The 21,960-nt window shown below is 43.1% G+C and overlaps 2 protein-coding genes across 3 annotated transcripts; one reads left to right on the forward strand and one right to left on the reverse strand.

The window, feature by feature from the left end:
• The first annotated feature begins 304 nt into the window (after nt 1–304).
• On the forward strand, nt 305–21,672 carry LOC105311460 (UDP-glucuronosyltransferase 1-1-like). 2 transcript variants are annotated; one of them, XM_011387447.2, is made up of 5 exons: nt 305–1,168; nt 15,403–15,534; nt 16,131–16,218; nt 16,504–16,723; nt 21,289–21,672. In XM_011387447.2, exons 1-5 carry the CDS (start codon nt 305–307, stop codon nt 21,584–21,586), a joined length of 1,602 nt encoding a protein of 533 aa, XP_011385749.1. In that variant the 3' UTR covers nt 21,587–21,672. The 2 variants fall into 2 exon arrangements, with proteins under 2 accessions (XP_011385749.1, XP_011385750.1); XM_011387448.2 differs by lacking the exon at nt 305–1,168 and adding an exon at nt 9,817–10,677.
• On the reverse strand, nt 5,076–5,515 carry LOC105311461 (dnaJ homolog subfamily B member 3-like). Its single transcript, XM_011387449.1, is given in 2 exon segments — nt 5,076–5,146; nt 5,149–5,515. Coding segments are annotated over 2 exon segments (438 nt in total).
• Nucleotides 21,673–21,960: the final 288 nt, after the last annotated feature.

The following is a 21,960-nucleotide window of genomic DNA, read 5'->3' on the forward strand; positions in this document are numbered from 1 at the left end:
TACATGGATATGCACAGTCTCATTTTGGCAACTGGATGAAAGACGTGAGAGTGAACTTGATGTTCCCCTGTGGGAGCAGCAGAGTCAGATTGATTTCTTCCCAATAAGGTGATGTTGCCTGGGAAAGGTAGATGGGTGAAAGGCAAGTGCGAAGGTCAGGAACAGACTCATTCTGTGATTTTCGAGGCAGCGTTTGCTCCAATGAGATGCCATTCTGTTAATTAGCTTGATGATAAGATAAAGACAAACATATATATCAGGCACAGCACGATCAGGAAAGTCAGCTGCTTTGGTGTCTGTAAAGATGACTACAGGTCTCCAGCTTCCCCTGCCGATGCTCACAGGGCTGTTGCTCTTCCTGTGTGTCGGGCCCTGGGCTGAGGGCGGGAAGGTGCTTGTGGTCCCCATGGAGGGGAGCCACTGGCTCAGCATGCAGAAGGCCGTGAAGGAGCTCCATGCCAGGGGTCACCAAATAGTGGTCCTTGCACCAGAAGTGACCGTGCATATCAAAAGAGAAGACTTTTTCACCCTGAAAACCTATGCCGTTCCGTACACCCAGGATGAATATGAACAGCAATTACTCGGCCAGGTTGACCTGATTTTTGAAAAAGTACATTTTCTAAAAATGTATTTAAATGTAATGGCAATTTCGAAAAATATTTCTTTGTTCTTTGAAAAGACTTGTGCGGCGCTGTTGTATAACAAGGACTTGATCGGGCATCTGAATGCCAGTGCCTTTGATGTGGTTTTAACGGATCCTGTCTACCCCTGTGGAGCGGTGCTGGCTCAGTACCTATCGGTTCCTGCTGTGTTTTTTTTAAATTTCCTTCCATGTGACCTGGATTATGAGGCCACACAGTGCCCAAACCCTTCTTCTTATATTCCTACGTTATTTACTAGGAATTCAGACCACATGACATTCCTGCAAAGAGTCAAGAACATGATCTACCCTGTCAGTATGAAGTATATTTGCGACATTACATTTTCACCTTACTCAAGGCTGGCCTCTGAACTTCTTCAGAGACAGGTGTCGCTGGTGGATATTTTCAGCTATGCATCCATGTGGCTGTTCAGAGGAGACTTTGTGTTGAACTACCCCAGGCCGATCATGCCCAACATGGTCTTTATTGGGGGCATAAACTGTGCCGACAGGAAGCCGTTACTTCAGGTCTGTATCGGTGCCTTTATCCAATCGGTGTACCAGGCAGAACACGTTTTGTTGCTTAAACTACTACTGAGTGCTTACATATCCATTGGTCTGTAGATTTCTCTTTCTCACGCGCCTTCTAACACTCTTTGGTGAGATCCATTTTCAGGGGCCTCCACTAGGGTAGTTAAGGTTTGCAATGATCGTTGAGAGGGAGGAGAGGCAGGGGTGAAGTTCCGTAGCAGGATTGACAAGTGGTGGCCTGAGTCCATCAGGACCGGCCTTGTAGCGGTACCGTCTTCGTGGTTGTGCACTTTTCTTCAGCTGTGCTGGAACAGAGACACTGCGCTGTGCACTGATCCATCAGGGGATTTTGGCTTCTGGGCGTTCAGTGCGAGGACAAAGGAACTAGCAAATTGTATTTGTTGACGTGATCATTTTTAGTGGTCCTGTCTCAGAGAGGACCATAGCAAAATAATGCAAGCCACACATCATTTAAATTTTTTAGTGGGCATGTTAAAAGAAAAGCAAAATGTTAATTAATGACGTTTTATTAAAATATATTCAAAACATTTTCCTCTCAACATATTTTCAATAGAAAATTATTAATGAGGTATTTCGTATTCATTTTCTTTCTAATACGAAGTCTTTAAAATTTGGCATGTATTTTACATGTACAGCATATATCAGTTTGGACTTGCCACAGTGTTCAGTAGTCATTTATGCCCAATGGCTACTATATCAGACAGCACACGATCACATTTGTAAATGATCCATGGATACACATAAAAATGTGTAATGTTAATTTTCTTCCTAAAAAAAGGCAGCAAGCTCCATTCTGAAAAAAATATTCTCTATCTGAATTTCGCTCAATTCGTATTTGCAATTTATATAGGTTTTGCTTTATATGAATCTTTGCAAGATCGGTGCATATAGATTTATGACTGTTGTATTTCCTTCATGAAGTTGGCCTTTAAAATTTCTTAATTGCGGTAAAATACACCTAACATAGGGTTTACTATCTTCACCATTTTTAAATGTTCAGTTCAGAAATGTTCAATACATTCACGTTGTTGTGCAACTAATGCCCGGAACTCGTTTCATCTTGAATAACTGAAACTTTATACTCGATAAATAACAACTTTCCATCCCCTGTCTCCCCAGCTCCTGGCATCCACCTTTCCAATTTCTTTTTCTATGAATTTGACTTCTCTAGGTACCTCATATAAGTGGAATTATACAGAATGTCTTTTTGCGATGGGCCTCTTTCACCTAGCATAATGTTTTCTAGTTTCATTCATGTTGTACTAGATATGGAAATTCCCTTTCCTTTTAAGCTGAGTCACATCCCATTTATGAGTGTATCACATTTTGCTTATCTATTCAGCCTTCAATAGACACTTGAGCGATTCCACATTTTAGCTCTTTTTAATAATGCTGCTATGATCATGGGTGTACAAATTTCTCTTTAAGACCCAGCTTTAAATTCTTTTGGGTTTATATCTTGAAGTAAAATGGCTGGATCGTATGGTAATTTTATTTTTAATTTTTAGAGGAACTGCCATATTATTTTACACAGCGGTTGTACCATTTTACATTCCTACCAATAGTGTACTAGGGTTTCAAATTCTCCACATTCTCTCCAACACTTGCTTTCATTTCATTTTGATAGCAGTCATCTTAATAGATGTGAGGTGGCATCTCACTGTAGTTTTGATTTGCATTTCTATAATGGTTTGGGATGTTGAGCTTCTTTTCATGAGTCTACTGGCCTTTTGTATATCTTCTTTGGAGAAATGTCTGTTCAAGTCTTTTGCTCATTTTTGAAATGTTTTTTTTTGTTTGTTTGATTGTTTTAGTTGAGTTTCAGGAGTTCTCTGTATATTCTGGATATTAATCTCCTATCAGATAATGTGCAAATATTTTCTTCCACTCTGTGGGTTGCCTTTTTACTCTATTGCTATTGTCATTTGATGCACAAACTTTAAAAATTTTCATGAAGTCCAATTTATCTATTTTTCATCACCTGTGCCTTTGGTGTCATATCGAAGAATCATGGCCAAATCCAACGTTGTGTGCTTTGTCCTATGTTTGCTTCTAGGAGTTTTATAGTTTTAGTTTTTACATGCAGGCCTTTGATCCATTTTGAGTTCATTTTTGTACATGGAGAATGTCTGTCTTCCTGTTTGAAGATAGGAGAGGGGATTCAGAGGGGAAGAAGACTGATACTTCAACGGTTATTTGAAGGAACTATTCTCTCTTCCAAATGATTTCCATTGTGGAAGCAGAACTAAAACCAGCTATGTATGGATCTCCCACTGGGGAAGTTTTTGGCTATTTGGATCCCACTGAGATGGCCACAGGTCTCCAGGTCTCTTGGGGGCTCGCGGGAACATGTCTCTCTCTGCCTGATGTGCTCCATGGAGGGAATCTTATATATTCCTCGTTCGGGCAATTTGAACTTCTGTAAAGAATTAAGAACATGCTGCATTTTTCGTCTGTCTAGTTCAGTTTCTTTTTACTCTCATGCCTTATGCGAGCCATTCCTTGGAGATGACCAAGGGGTATGGCACACTTTGTGATGGACTATCCGAAGGCAATCATATCCCAAAAGGATTTTTATGGTGGGCAGAGACTGTGTCAACAAATGCTACTCCCTCAGATGTATGTTGCCTCATCCAATCAATACTCCAAGTGAAATCTAGCTTTCATCATCCTAATTTCATAAGAGATACACCCTGAACATGGCAATAGGATAGTTTTATGTAGCCTTACAAAAATGCTTTTCACATTTCCATCAGCTGTAGAACCAAGTAGGTCCACGCTAGCAATAAAATTTGCATTAAGTATTTGACTCATCACTACCACTGTTTTTTTTTTTTTTAATTAAGTGACCTGAATATGGCCCTAATGATGCTAGTAACAAACCTGAAACAATAAAAAAAATCACTTATTTTGCTCACATCTTTGGAGGGAACATATTCCTGTTAACACTGATTTCAGTTCAGTGAAACAGACTTCAGACTTCTGACCTCCAGATCTTTAAGAGAACAAATGTGGATTGTTTTAAGCAACCAAATTTGTGGTAATTTGTTAAAGCACCCATAGGAAACTAATAAATCCACTTTGCTAAGTTTATCTGCTTTTCAAAAGCCTACGCTTAAAAGTATATTTAAACAACAGTTAACTCTTACTAAGTCACCAGCATCTATATGGAACTAAAAACTAATTGAAGCAGAGGTATTAATATAATCATATCTTTTACCACTACGTGCTAAATAATGAAATAAAACTGTTCAATCTTGGCAATGTTAACCACAGAACAAACTACCTGGGTCAAATTTCTCACAAAAGGGAAAGGCAAGATTCAAGGTCCCGGGATGAACATTTTGTCTAGTTCTATGAAATTAACAGTCTGCCTCGGGATTATATTTAAGAAACAGCCAAGTGCATGCAGATATTTACAACAGTTTTAAAGACAGAGGTCCTATTTGTGTGGTCCCAACAATAAGAACAAAGAGACGTTGGCATGAACTGTTTATAAATTCTTGAGTACAGTTATTCTGAGAGTAGAGGTCACTTGCAATCTTCAAAACAATGTCCTGCGCTTTCTATGTGCTTTAAGTTAAACAGGGACTGGAATTACCTGGTGTCAATACGCAGCAACTGCTCTTTGCCATTTATTATCACGGACTTTACCTCTCCATCTTCTTCCACTTCCACTCTTTCTTGGCCATTCTCAATGACTCTCTTGGTGGTGATTTTTTTGCCATTAATGATTTCGGTGGAAGTGGACACAGATTTGAAGCTACCAGTCCCACCACTACCACAAGACATGGAGAAGGAAGAAACGCCCCCATTCTCCAGGGAACCAAAGGAATTAAATCCTGCATCAAAAGAAGAAAAACCACCCGCAAATGCTGGAAATTCACTGAAGGTGGAGAAAAGGGGTGTGCACCCTCTGCTTCTGCTTCCCTGGGAGCTCCTCCGACCCCTCGAAATGTTCTCGAGCGGGTCTCCGAAGAAATCGAACGAAAATGGGTCCCGACCACCGAAAAACTCCTTGAAGACCTCAGCCGGGTCGCGGAAGGTGAACACGTATTCGAAGGGGTCCTCGAAGGGCCCACCACTGCTGCCGCCGCAGTCCTCCACTCCTGCCTCGCCGTACCGGTCGTAGACGTCCCTTTTCTTGGTGTCTGACAACACCTCGTATGCCTGGGCCACTTGTTTGAATCGTCTCTCTGCCTCCTCCTTGTTCTCTGGGTTTTTGTCGGGGTGCCACTTGAGCGCCAGCTTGCGGTACGCTTTCTTGATGGCCTCAGAAGAGGCCTGGCGAGGCACTCCCAGCACCTCGTAGTAGTCCACCATGCTGGACCGCCGGGCACGGCCCAAGACCCACCGGCCACAAGCACGAAGGAGCGGTGCAGTGGGCACTCTCGGGGCGTGGCCAGAATGCCACGCGAGCGCAGGCCACCCGGAAGGCACCCGTTGTGACGTCGTCGCATCTCATTGGTTGAGGCCGGGTCCCAGAATGCAGTGCTCAGAGGCTTGCCCCGCCCCTCTGTGGCGCCGTGTGCGTTGTTTCTTGCTGGCGCGAAGACCCCGCCCATCCAAGGCCCCGCCCACCCTCCAGTTCCACCCACTCATCCCTCAGTTGTGCTGTGAGCTACAAACAGGGTGCCAAAGAGAGGAATTGAACACGTGGGGACCGATTTTCTTAAAGGTGGCTTTACATCACACTTCCCCTTGGCATTAGATACAAGTAGGGTGACGGGAGTGAATTTAGTCTGACCCTGGGCTGAAGGGCAGTCATATCATTTGTCTAGGACGTCAGTTCTCCAACTCCTTGACCTCAGGACGCGTTCGCTTTTTTTTTTTTTTTAATGTAGGTTATCTATCCTACACACTCCATTAGAAATGAAAAGAATCAGAAAAAGGTCATCCGTTAACTTAATAAACCCATTACACACTATCGCAAGTCATATTTTGATGGGAAAATATTTTTGAAAAACAAAGATGATGAAAATTTTGGCATCTCCCTGGCTTAGCAGAGGGGAGCTAGATTCTTCTATCTCCTTCTGCATTCTATTGATATATTACACGTCCTGTAGCCACTGGGAAACTCCACTATACATTTATGAAAGAAAGAGAGTGAAATGTCGAATATCATTACTATGGACATAATTTTGACTTTGCGAAATTCCCTTGAAAATCTCTTGGGGAATCCCTAGAGTGCCCTGCTGCGTAGCAATATCAAAATGATTAAACTTTGCTGGCTGTGTTTTTAGAACTGTGACTAAACTTGGAGTGCAGTGGTTATTTCCACCAAAACTGCTATGTCATGACCATCAGTTTGTTTTTGGCATTCTTGACATATGATTTCTCTCCATTTCCTCATTCTCTGACACCATATTCTTTGCTTTGATAACTGATGAGGCAACACCAATGAAGGTCACTTCGTTTTAAAAGAAAAATGATTAACCGATGAACTAAAATTCTATCATAAAAGGTAGTAGAGCCAGAGGGTGCTTGTGCTATATCAGCAGAACAAACTGTTGACATATGACTTTGAGAGACTGAATAGAAAGCCCTCTTGGCACTTGGCACTTGGCACTTGGTAAGCACATGATAAACAGTAGTGAGGAGCTAATTGGGAGTAGAGTCCAGTGTGAGCAAAGCAATGTAGGAAAGTACAAAACATGTTTGGGGAGAGCAAATGATCCCGATGGATGGACGGAAAGAGGCAGAGGGAGAGGTCAAGGAGAAGAGCTAGTGTGGAGGAATGAGCTTATCAGGTGGGCTGGGTCCATTCCAGGAGTTCTAAGGGCAAAGCTAAGGAGTCTGAATTTTATTCGGGGTTCTTGGAAGCTGTTGACCAAGGTTTCAGGGGAAGTAGTAGGGTGGGGCCATGCAGGGGACAGCTGATGCTGGAATCGGAAGGGAGAGACAAGGGGAGACAGACACACAGAGAGCAGAGAGAGACGTATGCAAACTGCTAAATATACAAGGCAGAATAAAACAAAATGCTACAGAGATTCAAGGAATATGCCTTTATTTCACCCTGAAGGGTCACGTAGATTATCCAGAGGACAACGGACTTGTTTATGTAGCTCTTTACCCTAGTAACAAGCAGTGCCAATCAGATCCCATCAAAGGAGCCAGGAGTGTGTGGAAGGGTGGGTCTTTACTGGCTTCAGTTTAAAAAGCAATTGTCTTCTGATGGGTTCCAGGAATTCACTTGCAGACAACCCATTCTGCAGTCAACATCACATCTCTGCCTTGTGCTGTTTCTTTGGCTACTACCCATGTTTCCTCACCAGAGCACATCTCACCCTGATTTGTCCACTGGAGTACTCCTGACAGGCAGAGACTATTTCTAACTTAGTTTTCTGGCCCCAGATCCTAGTAGAGTGCCAAGGTAGGAAAGGGCCAATATTTCACATAAGTATTTGGTGAATGGGAGAATTAGCAATGGGTTTTGAATGTCAGGTCTGCTCAGGTTCTAGGGCAGAAGCTTTACTGAATTGCTTAGTAGTGGTTCTTGGTCATAATTCTTGCGAGTGAATTGTGAATTGCTAGCTATTGTTATTAGTAAACCACATACCTTCATCACGGGCAGAGTTGGGCCCCAAACTATCCAAGTGCACAGAGGCCTGAAAAATTTCTGAGGTTCTATGTGATGCAGAAAAGTAAAAAATCATTACAATGATGACTATGTTTCTAGCCCTTTGGATCCACATAATCTTCAGATGAATTCTTTTGACATGGAGACTTCAGAATTACTGCCCTGAATGTTAAAACGGGGGTATGGAATTCAGAATTACAAACAAGGGTGCACCGATGAGCCAAAACATCACTCCTTCTTTTTTGCTCACCCAGAATCTTGGTCTTGGAGAATGGAGAACGCTTGGTGTGGGCGGGAAGGGAGAGCTTCAGAGTACATGCATGTGGGCACACACATGTGTTCACTCATATATAAGCAGATACAAGACCAGAGGTCCGTGAATGAAGAATGGTGGTACAAGGAAAAGGGACTCTACGTACGTACTCTAAGTATCAGAATGAGAGATGCCCTGTGAATATGTCCCACGGGACACCGAAGCTTTAAAGTTAGCAGTTTATCCATGACCCTCCTAACAGATCCCCAAACATGTGTGGCTATTGTTTTCCATGGTCAAAATATTGGGATCTGTGCTTTCCTCCTGGGATTATATAGAACAGCAATGGATCCCAAAAGGAAGGTACGAGATACTCAGATCTGTCTTCAGGAGTGCCCTTTCTGCAGGAGGGGCATTTCTGTTAGGTAACCATATTTGTTCATGTGATCTTTTGGGGCATCAGCTGGTGCTGGGTATTGCTGTGTGAGAACATTCTATTTGGTCCCAAAGTCCTGCCCTCTGCCTTCTCTTTATTTATTTAGATTGGGTTATGACTGTGAGGATAAAGCTTTACTTCTAACTTCCAGTTGATTGATTTCAGTCACAGCCTTACTATTATCTGAGCACTGCTAGGGGCGGGGGGCAGTTGGGTTTAGGAGCAGGATCTCTAGACTCTGACACCCACTGCACAGCCTCGTCTCAGCTCTGCCACTTTGCGTCTGAGTCTCTGTGCCTTCATTTGTAAAATGGGAATATTAGTATCTGCCTTTACAGGATGATTCCAGGGGATTACATAAAAAGTGTGGTAAAGTGCATAGCACCATACTTTGCACATAGTACGTGCTCAACAATTACATATTCTTCTTAATGTTTTTGTTCACCTCTCTCCTCTGTTTCGGCTAGGGCATCAGAATTTCTCCTAAGTGTCTTTCTTCCCCTGGGCCTTGTTCCTGTGTAACGAGTATCATTTAACTTCTGTTTCGTTATCTATTTTAGTATCATATACAGAGTTCTCACAGCCTCTCTGAATGAATACATATGTGTCCTCAGACAACCTTCCATGCACCCATACTCAGGTGGGTTCCCCTTTCCCACCATGCTCTACTACAGAGACATTCATTTTCTTCTTAGCCTGTTTCACAACCTCTAATGTTTCGGTTTATATGTTTAGATTGTCGGCCTGTCTCTCTTGATGGAGCATGAGTGCTGGGGAGGTAGGAGACTCATCTGTAGTGTTCTCTGTCGGAGTCTCCAGGCCCAGTGCTGTGCCAGTCTCAATGAATATTTGTTGGATGAATAAATCAAGGATAACCGAACTGCAGAGAAGGACATTCTTAAAGGTTTCCATGAGCCAAAGGTGTGCTTGCAATATCATGTTCTTTTCTTTCTAAAAGGTGTATTCGCCTTTGTCTTTCATTTCTGGTAAAGAAGTCTAATTTGTCATCATATAGCCTTTTTCTCTCATGGGTAATATTCTCTTGGCCCATGAAAATACTAATTTAATGAAGTCAAAGGTACTCGAGATGCTTTGCCGTCACCGTTCACTCAAGAATGTGATTTAAGTGGTTGATAAAGAATTCCAGCAGTTAAACTGTTGTTGTCTATTAAGAAACCTAGCAAAGCTCTGCCTTCTTTATTTCCAAAAGTACGCGTCCCACCACCTTTAACCGATTAGCAGATATAGTCATCTGACACAATCAACTTGGTGTATAGATTGGTTCTTGCAACATCTAAGTGGGAGAGAATAAACCTCTGGCAGACGAAAGTCTTGGTAGCAAAGGCAGGGCCACCATGGCGGCAGGACCCCAGGGTCCACGTCTGCTTGTCCTGGGCCTGCTACTGTGTGTGCTAGGCCTCTCTGTGTCCCAGGGCAGGAAGCTCTTGTTGGTCCCACTGGATGGCAGCCACTGGCTAAGCATGCATGGGGTCATTCGGCAGCTGCATCAGAGAGGACATGACCTAGTGGTCTTAGCGTCTGTCGCCTCCGTGTACATTACGGAAGGAGCATTTTACACCTTGAAGAGGTACCCGGCGCCATTCAAAAGAGAGGACTTGGAAGCGTCTTTTATCAGTCTTGGGCGTGCTGTATTTGAGAACCAGCCTTTCTTACAGCGTGTGGTCAAAACGTACAAGAAAGTCAAAAAGGACTCAGCTCTACTGTTGTCCATCTGCTCCCATTTACTGCACAACAAGGAGCTCATGACTTCCTTGGCAGAGGGCAACTTTGACGCTGTGTTGACAGACCCTTTCCTTCCTTGTGGCCCTATCGTGGCCCAGTACCTGGCTCTGCCTGCTGTGTTCTCGAATGCACTGCCATGCAGCCTGGATTTTCAAGGTACCCAGTGCCCCAACCCACTGTCCTATGTGCCCAGGCTTCTGTCATTTAATACAGATGGCATGACCTTCCTGCAGCGCGTTGAGAACACGCTCGTTGCCTTGTTAGAGAACTTTCTGTGCAGTGCAGTTTATTCTCCGTATGCATCACTTGCCTCAGAAGTCCTTCAGAAAGATGTGACTGTCCAGGACCTTTTGAGCTCTGCATCTATCTGGCTTCTCAGAAGTGACTTTGTGAAGAATTACCCCAGGCCCATCATGCCCAATATAGTTTTTATTGGTGGGATCAACTGTGCTAGCCAAAACCCATTATCCCGGGTGTGTAATTTGGGAACTTTTTAAGTCTATATTCTTGCGAGCACTCTGCACAGATGAACTTGCCACAGATGTATGCTGAACGACCATGCCTAGATGGTTTCAAATGTCCTCTTTTGTTAATTAATGTCTTGCCAGTCTTCCAGGTTGAGTTGTAATTTATATCTGTCTTTGGGATCATCTTCTGGGTTATTTCTTTGGATCTGGGACTTTAGGAAAGTAAATATTGGGCGTTTTATTTGGTGGACTCCAGTGGATAGTTGCCAAGTAGAGGCAACAAAAATTACATGCCATACCCACAGAGCACTGGGTTCAGCGTTCTTTGCAGAGAACAAAGGCGTGCACGGTGCACCTCGCCTGTGATTGGGTCGGGCGCGTGAGGTTCGTGATTGCTGAAAAAATTTTTGGCATTTATAGATCCCAGCAGGGAAAATTGCCTTTATGTTTCTGGTTAAAGCTCCAGTTTCTAGTTATTCCAGCTTCTTAAGCTGGCTCCTGTGGTCCCGTCTTCTCTAATAAAGCAATCTTCAGCCGTTGATGGACAGCTAAAGTGCATTCTCCGAGCCAGAAGGGAGTTGACTTATAGAGAGAAGTCTCTGCTCCTCTCCACTGATCAAGTCCATCCTCATGCAAATGAGGTCTCCACATCCTTGCAGTTTGATTGTCTAAAAAGCACTGTCCCGATTGGTCACCAGCCTCCTTAATTGGTTGGTGAAGATGCTGATGGGAATATAACTGTACAGCTTTGATTGGACAGGGAAAGTCTTAGTCCTGTTGGTTGAAATAGCACTCCAGGAGCTCCTCTGTAAGGGTTGGCTCAGATGACGGGGACATAGTGCAGGCAGATGGTTCAGTACAGGAGGCAGCTAAGTGCAGGCTTCTTCCTGAAGCATGGTTTGCATGAGAGGTTCGTGCTTAAAAACAGCGGTTAGGCCATTTGAGCCCAGTTAGCCACCAGGAGCCCTTCTTGGTAGTTATCTTCTTTCTCAGGGTCCACATACTCTACACTTCCATTCTTCTTGTGAAGATGATCTTATTCCCAATGCTCTCGGTAAAAGTCCTGAACTTTAAGAATAAAGTCGTTATTCAATAAAGAGAGTCCACAGAGAGAGCACAGCTTTGTGTTGGACACATCTTTGGGATGCCTGAAAGACAAAAGGTGATAGGCCAACATTTAGAGGAAAGGAACGAGACTCAAGAATTCCAAGATGTCATTCCTCTCTCAGGCCGAGCATCCATCTTTGTGGACATGCAGGAATTCAGAGCTGATATCCATACAAACATGTTGGGTCCAAGAAAAGAAGCCAAACAGAAGACCAGTGAGAACAGAGACCTGAAGATGGCGTGGAGAAGAAAGACCGGTAACCAGGGAAGTTTGCACTCTGAGTGTGTAATGAAAAAACGACATGTTTGCAAGATGCTGTCTAAGTGCTTAATAAGGATTCTTGCAAAACAAGAGACATTTGGGAAGAGAAAATCTAATAAAAGCCCGTAACGAAAATTACTGAACTCTCAGCAAAAGTTAAGAATTATTTTAAAGACTTCATTGGATTGAACAAGAGCTTTCATTTTAGAACCAGCCTCAGTATTTTTGGAAGGTGATAATAGGTGGGGGGATCGAGGGTTATTTTCAGTTAACCTATTGCTTCGCTCTTGCTATTCCAGAGTCTGTGAAGTTGCAGTGGAGTTCAGGGGAAATTTTGCCAAGCAGGGGGTTGCCCTACCCGTTATTGAATCCCATAAGAGCTGGCCCAGAACTCTTCGGCCATGATAACACAAACTGCGCAGTTTGCCTTTGTGATCTGGAAGATGAACTTCCGTGCCATTTAAACTTTAGCCAAGTGTTGTTATTTAACTTTGAGTGTTTATGGTCCTGTGGTTTCCATTGTGTAATCACACCCTGCTGATTGCCAAGCAGGGGTGTGTGGGGTGGGGTAGGGTGTTGTAAACAAGTTTAAATGTAAGAGTGAGTTTCATGAAGGGGCAAAGTTCCTAAGAAATTAGATAAAAGTCCTAGGAAATTAGATAAAACATTTACCTTCATCCAGGAGAAAGAACTTAAACGATGCTTGGAGCTGAACTCTCTCTCTCCAGGGATGAGGGATGTGGTGCAGATCCTAAGGAGGAAGGACCTTGGAAAAATCGTTCTCAGGATGCTCTCACCACAAATCCAAATGCACTGTTGTGGCAGAGGCGACGATACTGGCCTCCTTGGCCTTTCAGAGGAGCTTGACGGAAAAGGTTGAGAGACACAGAAACTAGGAGCCAGAGGTCTCAAAGAGAGCCTGGGGCTGGGGATGGTGGATAAGGCATTGGGTGCACGTCAGAGGAAGGCTGGTCAGTATTCAGGCTTTACTGGTCATGTTCAGAATCAAGCTGCGTAGAGGTCTCTGAAAACCGTGCATGCCAAGCCCTGTCGGAAGCCTCCTACATCTAACATCCAGGATGACCAATGTCCCGGCTTGTCCAGGACTCTCTGTGTTTTAACACTGGAAGTCCCATGCTCCCAAGATACTCCTCAGTTCTGGGCAAGTCCTGCCACATCACACCATCTCGCTAATGCCCTGGGCATTCTCTGGGAACGTAGAAAACCACTTGGAGACTCTTGGGGAGTTGGTTAGGTTATTGATAACCTACGGTTGGGGAGAAATCACCCTACTCACGCCTTGTCCAATTTCTTCTCAGTAAATTACTACTCTGCCTGTGCGCGTGCCCCTGCACATGCGTGCATGCAGGAGTGTGCCTGTGTATGTGTGCATGTATTTTGTATGTTTCCTGAAGATTGGAGCACTCTGGATTTGGGTACTGATCAGGCTGAGCTAAGATTATGGCCAATGGTTGAAGCTAGGAGCTTCCTTAACTTCCTTCTTGGGACACGGCCACCAGTCTTATCATCAGGTTCCTATTTCAGCACTGTAGTTAATGGTGCCTTTCTTCTGATTGCTGTGTCCTTTCAGAGGTTTTGTTTGACACTCATCTTTAAAGTCTAGTCATTACTTCAGCGATAGGCCTTCGAAAGGTCATAATCTATAATATCAATTTACCGTTTGGAAATCCCTGCCATCACTGTTTCTCACCCCTATACACACAATTTCTAAAATCCTCCCTTCCTGCTTCCTCCAAGAGAATCATAGATTACTTATTTCCTGGTAGTTGTGACATTTATTATTAACTGGAAAATCACGTACTCTTTATAGTTCAAATATACCAAAACTCTACTGAAAAAAATTACCCCTTGATAGAAAAGATGACTTAACGGCAGTAGGACGCCATTGGCGGTGGGAAGGACTTTGAATCAGTTCAGCCCCCGGTTTTCTAATGATGCTGTCTTTCATGCAGCAGGGAAGCAAGCGGGTATGATGTGTAGAGGGCTTGTCACACAGACCCCTCTCTGTTCTTCCCTCCTTATTCCTTCGGTCATCTGGCCCAGAAGTTCCTTCAGAAACAATTTGTATTGTTGTCTTGAGCTTCATCCTAAAGAGCCAAGGCTGTAATGCCAATGGTGGACTTCATTGGCGACAGTGGAGTGTCCTTCTAGGTGTGACCTTCCTTGGATGAACATGTTGCTATAAGGGATCAGCTTCTGGAACAGGACACAAGCACTGTGTGAGGGTCGTATGCTGGGTGGGTTGGGACTCAGTGCCTGCTTGTCTTTCCCACCGGTGGCTTTGTAGCTAGGGTTTACTCATATGTCCTTGCCCTTCTCTGAACAGTGCAGAAAGAGCTCGTATTGCTGGTGCACACTTGGCCAGGGTTTGTGTCCCCCACTTTGTACCTTTCATAAGGAATAACATTTTTTTTTTTTTATGTTACGTTATGGAACCAGCAAAGAAAGATTCAAATATATTTCTGCATACTCTTGCTAAGGTAGGGCAGTTGATTTACATGCCTTAGAAAGCTCTTATCCATGAAAGGTGGGAAAATGTAAGGCTGGTTGGATAAATTTCTGCACTGAGTTGACATGAATATGATCTTTAATCATCCAAATGTATTCGCTGCCATGTGGAAGACTCTGCTACAGGCTGCAGGGAAGCAGAGTTGTTAAAGGTTGTCTTCACTATTTGAGTTTTTTTTCTTAATTGTGAGCCTAATCCTTAACACTCTGTAGCCTTGTGCTTTGATTTTATTAATTCCTTCTACATGAAAAGAATATTCCAGAACCCTTAAAAGTGATACAGATCTTCACTGCAGACTTTTTTAAAGGGTCAGTGCGGGAGTTTTAGGCTCCATTAGAGAGCTTCCCGAAATCCCCTTTGAACAACTTTCCTCTCTCCCAGTGTCTCCGTCATAGCTAAAAGGCTCTCCCCTCTCTCCATGATGCCTGCTCACCTTACTTCCTCCTTCCCCACTGCCTTCCGCTCGCTCCTTCTGCCCTCTTCCCCAAAGCCTACTCTCTCCCCAAGAACTTCCCAGCTACCAAGAAACCTTGTGGAATGGATCTGGTCTTCTCACTGTTTTCCTTTTGGAAAATTAGCGCATTACCTGGATTCTACATCTCAAAGAAGAACCCAAGAGATAATCCTGTATGCCAGAAACCTTCCTTCTTTGAAAGGGAGTAGGGGAGGGAGAAATGCTGTAATGGACGCTAATACTTTGTGTCTCTATCACTAACACACACATCTTTACTCATATTCTTAAGAAGATATCTGATTCATAGCTTAAGATCTGGAGTCACCCAAAGAATATGACAAAAAAAAAATTAACTGGAAATTTCTCTTCTGGCTCTAGGAATTTGAAGCCTATATTAACGCTTCTGGAGAACATGGGATTGTGGTTTTCTCTTTGGGATCGATGGTCTCAGAAATTCCGGAGAAGAAAGCTATGCAGATAGCTGATGCTTTGGGAACAATACCTCAGACGGTAAGAAGATTCTATTCAATTCCTTCATTATCTATCTCCACAAGGGTTCGAACCCTAGACTTTCAGTCTCTAAACTAATTCTCTTAGGTGGACTTCACACTTGGGATTTCCCTGCTTCTTCTCAATTATTAATCTAAAGTTCTTCTTTTTGCAATTTCAATTCTGTTAAGCTATGGTTCGCTTTGCTTGGAGGTCTCATTTACCCTAACAGACTCAAAAGTGTATTAAGGAGAATTTATTTTAAAAATAAAATAAACAGGATAGTATTAAACAGAAATATTTCTACAAAAAAGCTGTTGGTTAGGACAACTAGATTTATTTCTTATAGTTGTACTTTTGTAGTTCTACATCCACTCATTTTATTAAGTAAACTTTCCCTTGGAGTGCAGAAATGTACAAAACACTTCAATGTACAGCTTGATGAATTTTCACAAGTTCACCAAATGTTACCAGCCTCCAGAGCCTCCTTAGTCACTACACCTGTCACCCCTGCCAAGATTATGTTCATTCAGAGGACACCACTTTCTAGCCACTATAGCAGATTAAAAAAAAAAAAAGTCAGATTTTGTTCTTTAAACCCTCTTCTTGTCTGCAAGGTCTTATGGCGGTACACTGGACCTCGACCATCGAATCTTGCGAAGAATACGATCCTTGTCAAGTGGCTGCCCCAAAATGATCTGCTTGGTATGTGGAGAAGATTTGATGTGTAGGTCGAATCAAGGTTAAATTAAGAAAGCGGCTTAGGCACAGTTGTTCTCAAGGATTGTTTAGCTGGAAAATATTATGGCCAACATATTCTACATTGCTCATTACCCAGTGGAGCATCACAACCCACATATTATTCTGCAAACTCTGCAAGGGCCACATGTGCAGAGCACCAAGTTCTTAGAGTGCTTTCAGAGTCTAGATGCTGTCAGAATGTGAAACACAAGGACTTGACTGCCGGCACCCTCCCTTTTTGCTCCCCAGGTCACCCGATGACTCGCGCCTTTATCACACATTCTGGCTCCCACGGTATTTATGAAGGAATATGCAATGGCGTCCCGATGGTGATGATGCCTTTGTTTGCTGATCAGATGGACAACGCGAAGCGCATGGAGACCCGGGGAGCGGGAGTGACCTTGAACGTCCTGGAAATGACTTCTGAAGATTTAGCAAATGCCCTTAAAACTGTCATCAGTGACAAAAGGTAAGAGAGAAGGTACAGAGGACTACTACCTGTGTTTTGGCCGTCGTATTCACAATAAATGTTCAAATGTGAAAATACATAAACATCTAATTTATCAGTAAGACAAGTTAGGGGTTATTATTATTCCTTTTATAAAAGGATGTTTTGATTCCTATAGAATTTGCCATAGAAATGATACGAAATATTATGTTTCTTGATAGATTTAACCATAGAAATGATATAAAATATTATGTTTCTTGATAGATTTAAAACTTAATTTAAAAAAAGTCACCATAATGGATGCCTGATCTATAAGTTTCTGCAAAGAGAGAAATATTCCATTATAAGAAGGTAGTATCCGTAAGATAAAAACAAGCCAAGAACTTAGAAGCACAGCTTTTCCCAGCACTGAAACCTGTGAGAAATTTTGCCCATGTGGATTTAATATAAGGGATGTGTGTGACGTGATAGCAGTTAAAATAAAAGGCTTATAATAGGAGGAGAAACAAATGGCATGGATGCCAGAGGTTCTATTCATCTCTCTGGCGACCAAATCAAAGTTGTGTCAGAAACAAGGAGCAGCAGCAAGGAAAAATTGCCTGGGATCTAGAAGAACAAGCCATACAACTAGGGAGAAATCCGAGAAAGCACCGTGAAATGGCAGAAGGTGGGATGGAGTGAGGGCATGGGGGCGCCCCTTCCCCAGCGGCTGAGTGAGACGGAGGCTGTGGCAGTAGCTGCTGCAGATGCCTCTCAAAGGGGCCGTGGCCGTGAGCGGATTGTCGCGGTGACAGATCTGCTCGCTCTGAGCACCAGTGCCAACCCCGGCTGCACACAGGGGGCACCAGGAACTTACAGGGAGACACTGTCAGAGTGAGGGCCGAGGTGAGACTCGCTCTGTCCAGAAGTGCCGGTGGTATCCACTGAGCCCTCCCCACTCCCAGTGCGCGGACACGGCGCCGCCATAGCCCAGATGGCATCATACTGGATAACGGAGGTTGCTCCACCCAGAGGATTCCCTGAAACCCCACCTCCCCCAACCCGGGCCCCACCCAAGCCACATCCACGTGTGTCCTCAGCAACTCAGGTGCTCCTCGCTGAGACTCACACTGGTGGAGGCAGCTGGACTCGGTTTCTGGCGTGGCCCTTTGATGCCACTATAAGCACAGCATCGGTGGATTTTGCTTGCTGAATCTGAACAGGTGACCCCGGAGGGGTAGAGGCTTGGGCTAAATTTGGCCTGCAGCTGAAGCCCTGTCAGGACTGTGCCACTGGACATCTACTTCACAAATCCACACTCATAAGACCGGGAGACTTGGGAGCTTTGCTTAGTACAGAGAAACAGACATGGAAAGGCAGCAAAATGGGAATACAAAGGAGCAGAAACCATATGACAGAACAGAACAGACATCCAGATATAATGGAGTCAAGTAATCTAACAGACGCAGAGTTCAAAAGACTAGTTATAAAGATAGTCAATAAACTTATGGGAAATGTAGAGAGCTCCAACAAAGGGATAAGAATGGAAATGGAAATTATAAAAGGGAACCGGTCTGAAATGGACCACTCATGCTCTGAGATGAGAAGTATATTAAATGGAATAAATGAAGGAATAAACAAAGTGAAGAAAGGAGAGGACCACATGCCCTATGTAGAGGACAGGAAGCCAATCGGGACGCTCAGATAGAATGGCACGAAAAAAGATGCCAAGAGTATAAAAATAATTTCAGGAGGATATGGAACACCATTAAGGCTCCAAATAGTCATCTGATCGGTGTAAGTGAAGAAGATCAAGATGTTGAACAGCTGTTTGAAGAAATAAGGATGGAAAACTTCTCTAACCTGGTGAAGGAAATGGACATAAAACCCCAGGAGGCTCAGAGGATTCCAAAAATCAGGGATCCGAAGTGGCCCACACCAAGACACATCATAATTAAAATGCCGAAGATTAAATACAAAGAAACAATATGAAAAGCAGCAAGAGAAAAACAAATAGTTACTATAAGGGAACACCCACCCATAGGACTGGCAGCTGATTTCTCAAAAGAAACTATGCAGGACAGAAAGGCTTGACAGAACATATTCAACGGGATGAAGATCCAGGATATGCAACCAAGAATAATTTATCCAGCAAAGCTATCATTTAGAGTCGAAGGAAAGATAAGGAGCTTCCCAGACAAAAATAAACTAAAGGAATTTATCACCACCAAGCCAGAGTTACAGGAAATGTTGGAGGGACTTCTTGAAGAAGAAAAAACATGTATCAAAAACAGGAATAAAGAACTGGTAAGAACTACATTCTTATCAATAAGTACCGTCAATGGAGAAGAATTAAGTGCTCCAACCAAAAGATAGAGTGGCTGAAAGGATAAGAAAACAAGACCCCTACATATGAAAGGGAAGGGAATGGAAAAAGATATTGCTTTGATGAACCTAGAAGGTATTTAAGTCAGACAGAGAAAGATAAACACTGTATGATTTCTTATCTGCGGAATTTAAGGAATCAAAAGAACAAACTAATCAAAAACAGACTTGCAAATATAATGGACAATTTGGTGACAGAGAGAGGAGAGAGAGGTTTGTGGGGCTGGGAGAATTGGGTGAAGGGTTAAAGAAGTACAAATTCATAACTGATGGATGGTCATGGGGATGGGAAGCATGGCGTAAGGATTGCAATTAGCATTACTACATTGGTTAGATGTCTAACCAATGTACTGCATACTTGAAACTATTTAAAATTTATAAAAAGTCTTATAATAAAAGCAAGATGGGGATGTTCAAAGACTCTGAAAATGATTCAAAGGGCAAACGCCATCAGATCAAATGATCTTTGCGTGAAATTTATTCTATAGCGGCCAAGCTCACGAGTGATATTGGCTGATCAAAAGCTTAGGGAAAGGAGCGATGGCCAGGGGCAGCCTTCATCCAACAATCAATAATGCATGTGTGTGCACACTTGTGTGTGTGCGTGTGTGCATGTGCGTGCATGTGTGAGTGCATGTCTGTGTGTGTGTGTGTGCGCGCGCGCGCACGCACGTGTCTCTGAGAATGTCAGGAGCCTTTACCTGCAGTTGCTTCATTTTAGGAGAGACATCAGGAGAGCGGATGTGAAAGCCCGGAGTGTGTTTAAGTGGGAGGAGACATGACACAGGGGGACACACGGATCCGAGACAAAGGAAAATGGGGAAGAAATGATGGTACCCACATGCATGTGGTGCCAGAGGATAATAAAAAGCATGTCTACGTAAGCCCAGCGTAAAGTGCTGAGCAACACACTGCCCAGAGCCGTTGGTTTGGTTCTTGTCCCTTCACTCCCATTGGCTGCTCTGGCAGCCCAGCTTGTCAGCGTCAGGCCATGCTGCTCACACACCAATACAATCAAAACCCGTTTCTCGCCATGTGCTGATGAAATTCTTTCTTGCGGTTTACATTAGTAATATAATTTTGATCTTTTGTTTAGTGGTATAGACAACTGCCTGAAACCTAAAATTGACTTGGTAGAAATTCTGTAGTACAGTATTATTATTTAAAAGACACTAATCTATTAGCCTAAATTATCAACTAACTTTATCTATTTATTTTTGATCCATCTCTGTCTGATCGTGAATCTCCATGTTCCCAACACTCTAAGTTTAGACTGTACCTACATAAAGAAAAGTGGAAAACATTTAAACAGATTATGCAACAAGACCATAAGAGGTACTCAATAAATATTGAATGAATGAATGAAAGTCTAAGACAATCTATCTTGAGTAAGAGAAGATTTATATGAAAGGAAGATGTTTAACAGGATTTATGGCCAAATAGTAATATTACGCTAGAATAACGTATCCAAATAAAATGACAGACATGTTTAAGGACAGCAACGATCATCATTACTCCTGAAGAAAAGTGTCTTTTTTCTTTTTCTCCTCTTTTTCTTTTCCTTTGCTTCTCCTCCCGCTCCCCCTCCTCCTTCTCTTCTTCCTCTTTCTTCTTCTAGAGAGTGTACACTAAGCGTTAAAGTATCTAACCCATTTAAAATTCAGATGTTGCGGTTCGGCTTTCAACACTGCGCAAAATGAACAGGAATCCGTTTTGCTTGAACGGGCTGCATAGACACAGCCTCATGAAAAGTTTAGCATTTGGGTGGTTTGATGTTTCAAGTAGTAAATGGAAAGCATGCCATTGTCTTGGAGATGGCACTTAAAAATGGTTTGTACTTTGGCTAGATGTGACTCTGTAAAAATTCGAATGAGAAATCATTCCTCATTTCTGGCATGACCTTTTCATTTATTTCTTTACTATCAAGAAAGTACAATTTCCTACAAAATTATCACTAAATAGGAAAGAAGAAGAGTAGCAAGCAGATTTCGAATAATTTATACTTATAATTTTGACTTCAGTTTTCTTTGTTTTTTAAGAGTGAAAGAACATTGTGCACATGTGCGTATGTTTTCTTTTCTAGTTGTAATAGAGACACATTTCCTCTACCGAGTTTGGAACAATCCGGTAGCATTTTTAACCGGACGGAGGCAAGCGTGCAAACATAAAGGGAGGTTAGTTCACTTCCAGGCATTCATGTAACTAACTGTCTTTGTGTTTAGCTATAAAGAAAACATCATGCGCCTCTCCAGCCTTCACAAGGACCGCCCCGTCGAGCCGCTGGACCTCGCCGTATTCTGGGTGGAGTTCGTAATGAGGCACAAGGGGGCAAAACATCTGCGACCAGCAGCCCATGACCTCAACTGGTACCAGTACCACTCTTTGGATGTGATTGGCTTCCTCTTGGCTGTCGTGCTGGGAGTTGTCTTCATTGTCTGTAAATGTTGTGTCTTTGGCTACCGGAAATGTTTCGGGAAAAAAGAGCGAGCTAAGAAATCTCACAAATCCAAGGTGCAATGAGAAGTGTGGGTGACCCAAACTTGCAAGCAGACTCAGTGTTAAATTCATGTCATGTTTGTTGAAGAAATATTTTGCCATAAGTTAGACACCAGAAAGTGCTTTCTTTAAAAATAAAAAGAATGGCTAGTCATACCCGTAGGTAGAAATATTTGAATATACTTTCTGCCCCCTCCAGTACGTTTAATCTGGACTATAACTGCTATCTTCCAAATGACTTGCCAAGAGGGTTTGACGGGTCTCTCCTCCACTCCGCATTAGTTTTCTCACTCAGCACTGGGACCTGTTTGGGAGTTGCAGCTGCCCCCGCCTTGGATGACGCGTCTCACATCATCTGGCTTCTAACAGGATCTACGGCCACGCCGTTGTGATCCGTT

Source organism: Pteropus vampyrus, unplaced genomic scaffold, assembly GCF_000151845.1.
Source record: "Pteropus vampyrus isolate Shadow unplaced genomic scaffold, Pvam_2.0 Scaffold1000004132, whole genome shotgun sequence".
In the NCBI taxonomy this organism is placed as follows: domain Eukaryota; kingdom Metazoa; phylum Chordata; class Mammalia; order Chiroptera; family Pteropodidae; genus Pteropus; species Pteropus vampyrus.

Excerpts from the sequence above, each read along its gene's own strand:
- LOC105311460 (XM_011387447.2), top strand. The coding sequence starts at position 305 with ATGACTACAGGTCTCCAGCTTCCCCTGCCGATGCTCACAGGGCTGTTG. Across the intron at positions 1,169-15,402 it reads ACAGGAAGCCGTTACTTCAG|GAATTTGAAGCCTATATTAA; the intron begins GTCTGTATCGGT and ends TTCTGGCTCTAG. Across the intron at positions 16,724-21,288 it reads ACTGTCATCAGTGACAAAAG|CTATAAAGAAAACATCATGC; the intron begins GTAAGAGAGAAG and ends CTTTGTGTTTAG.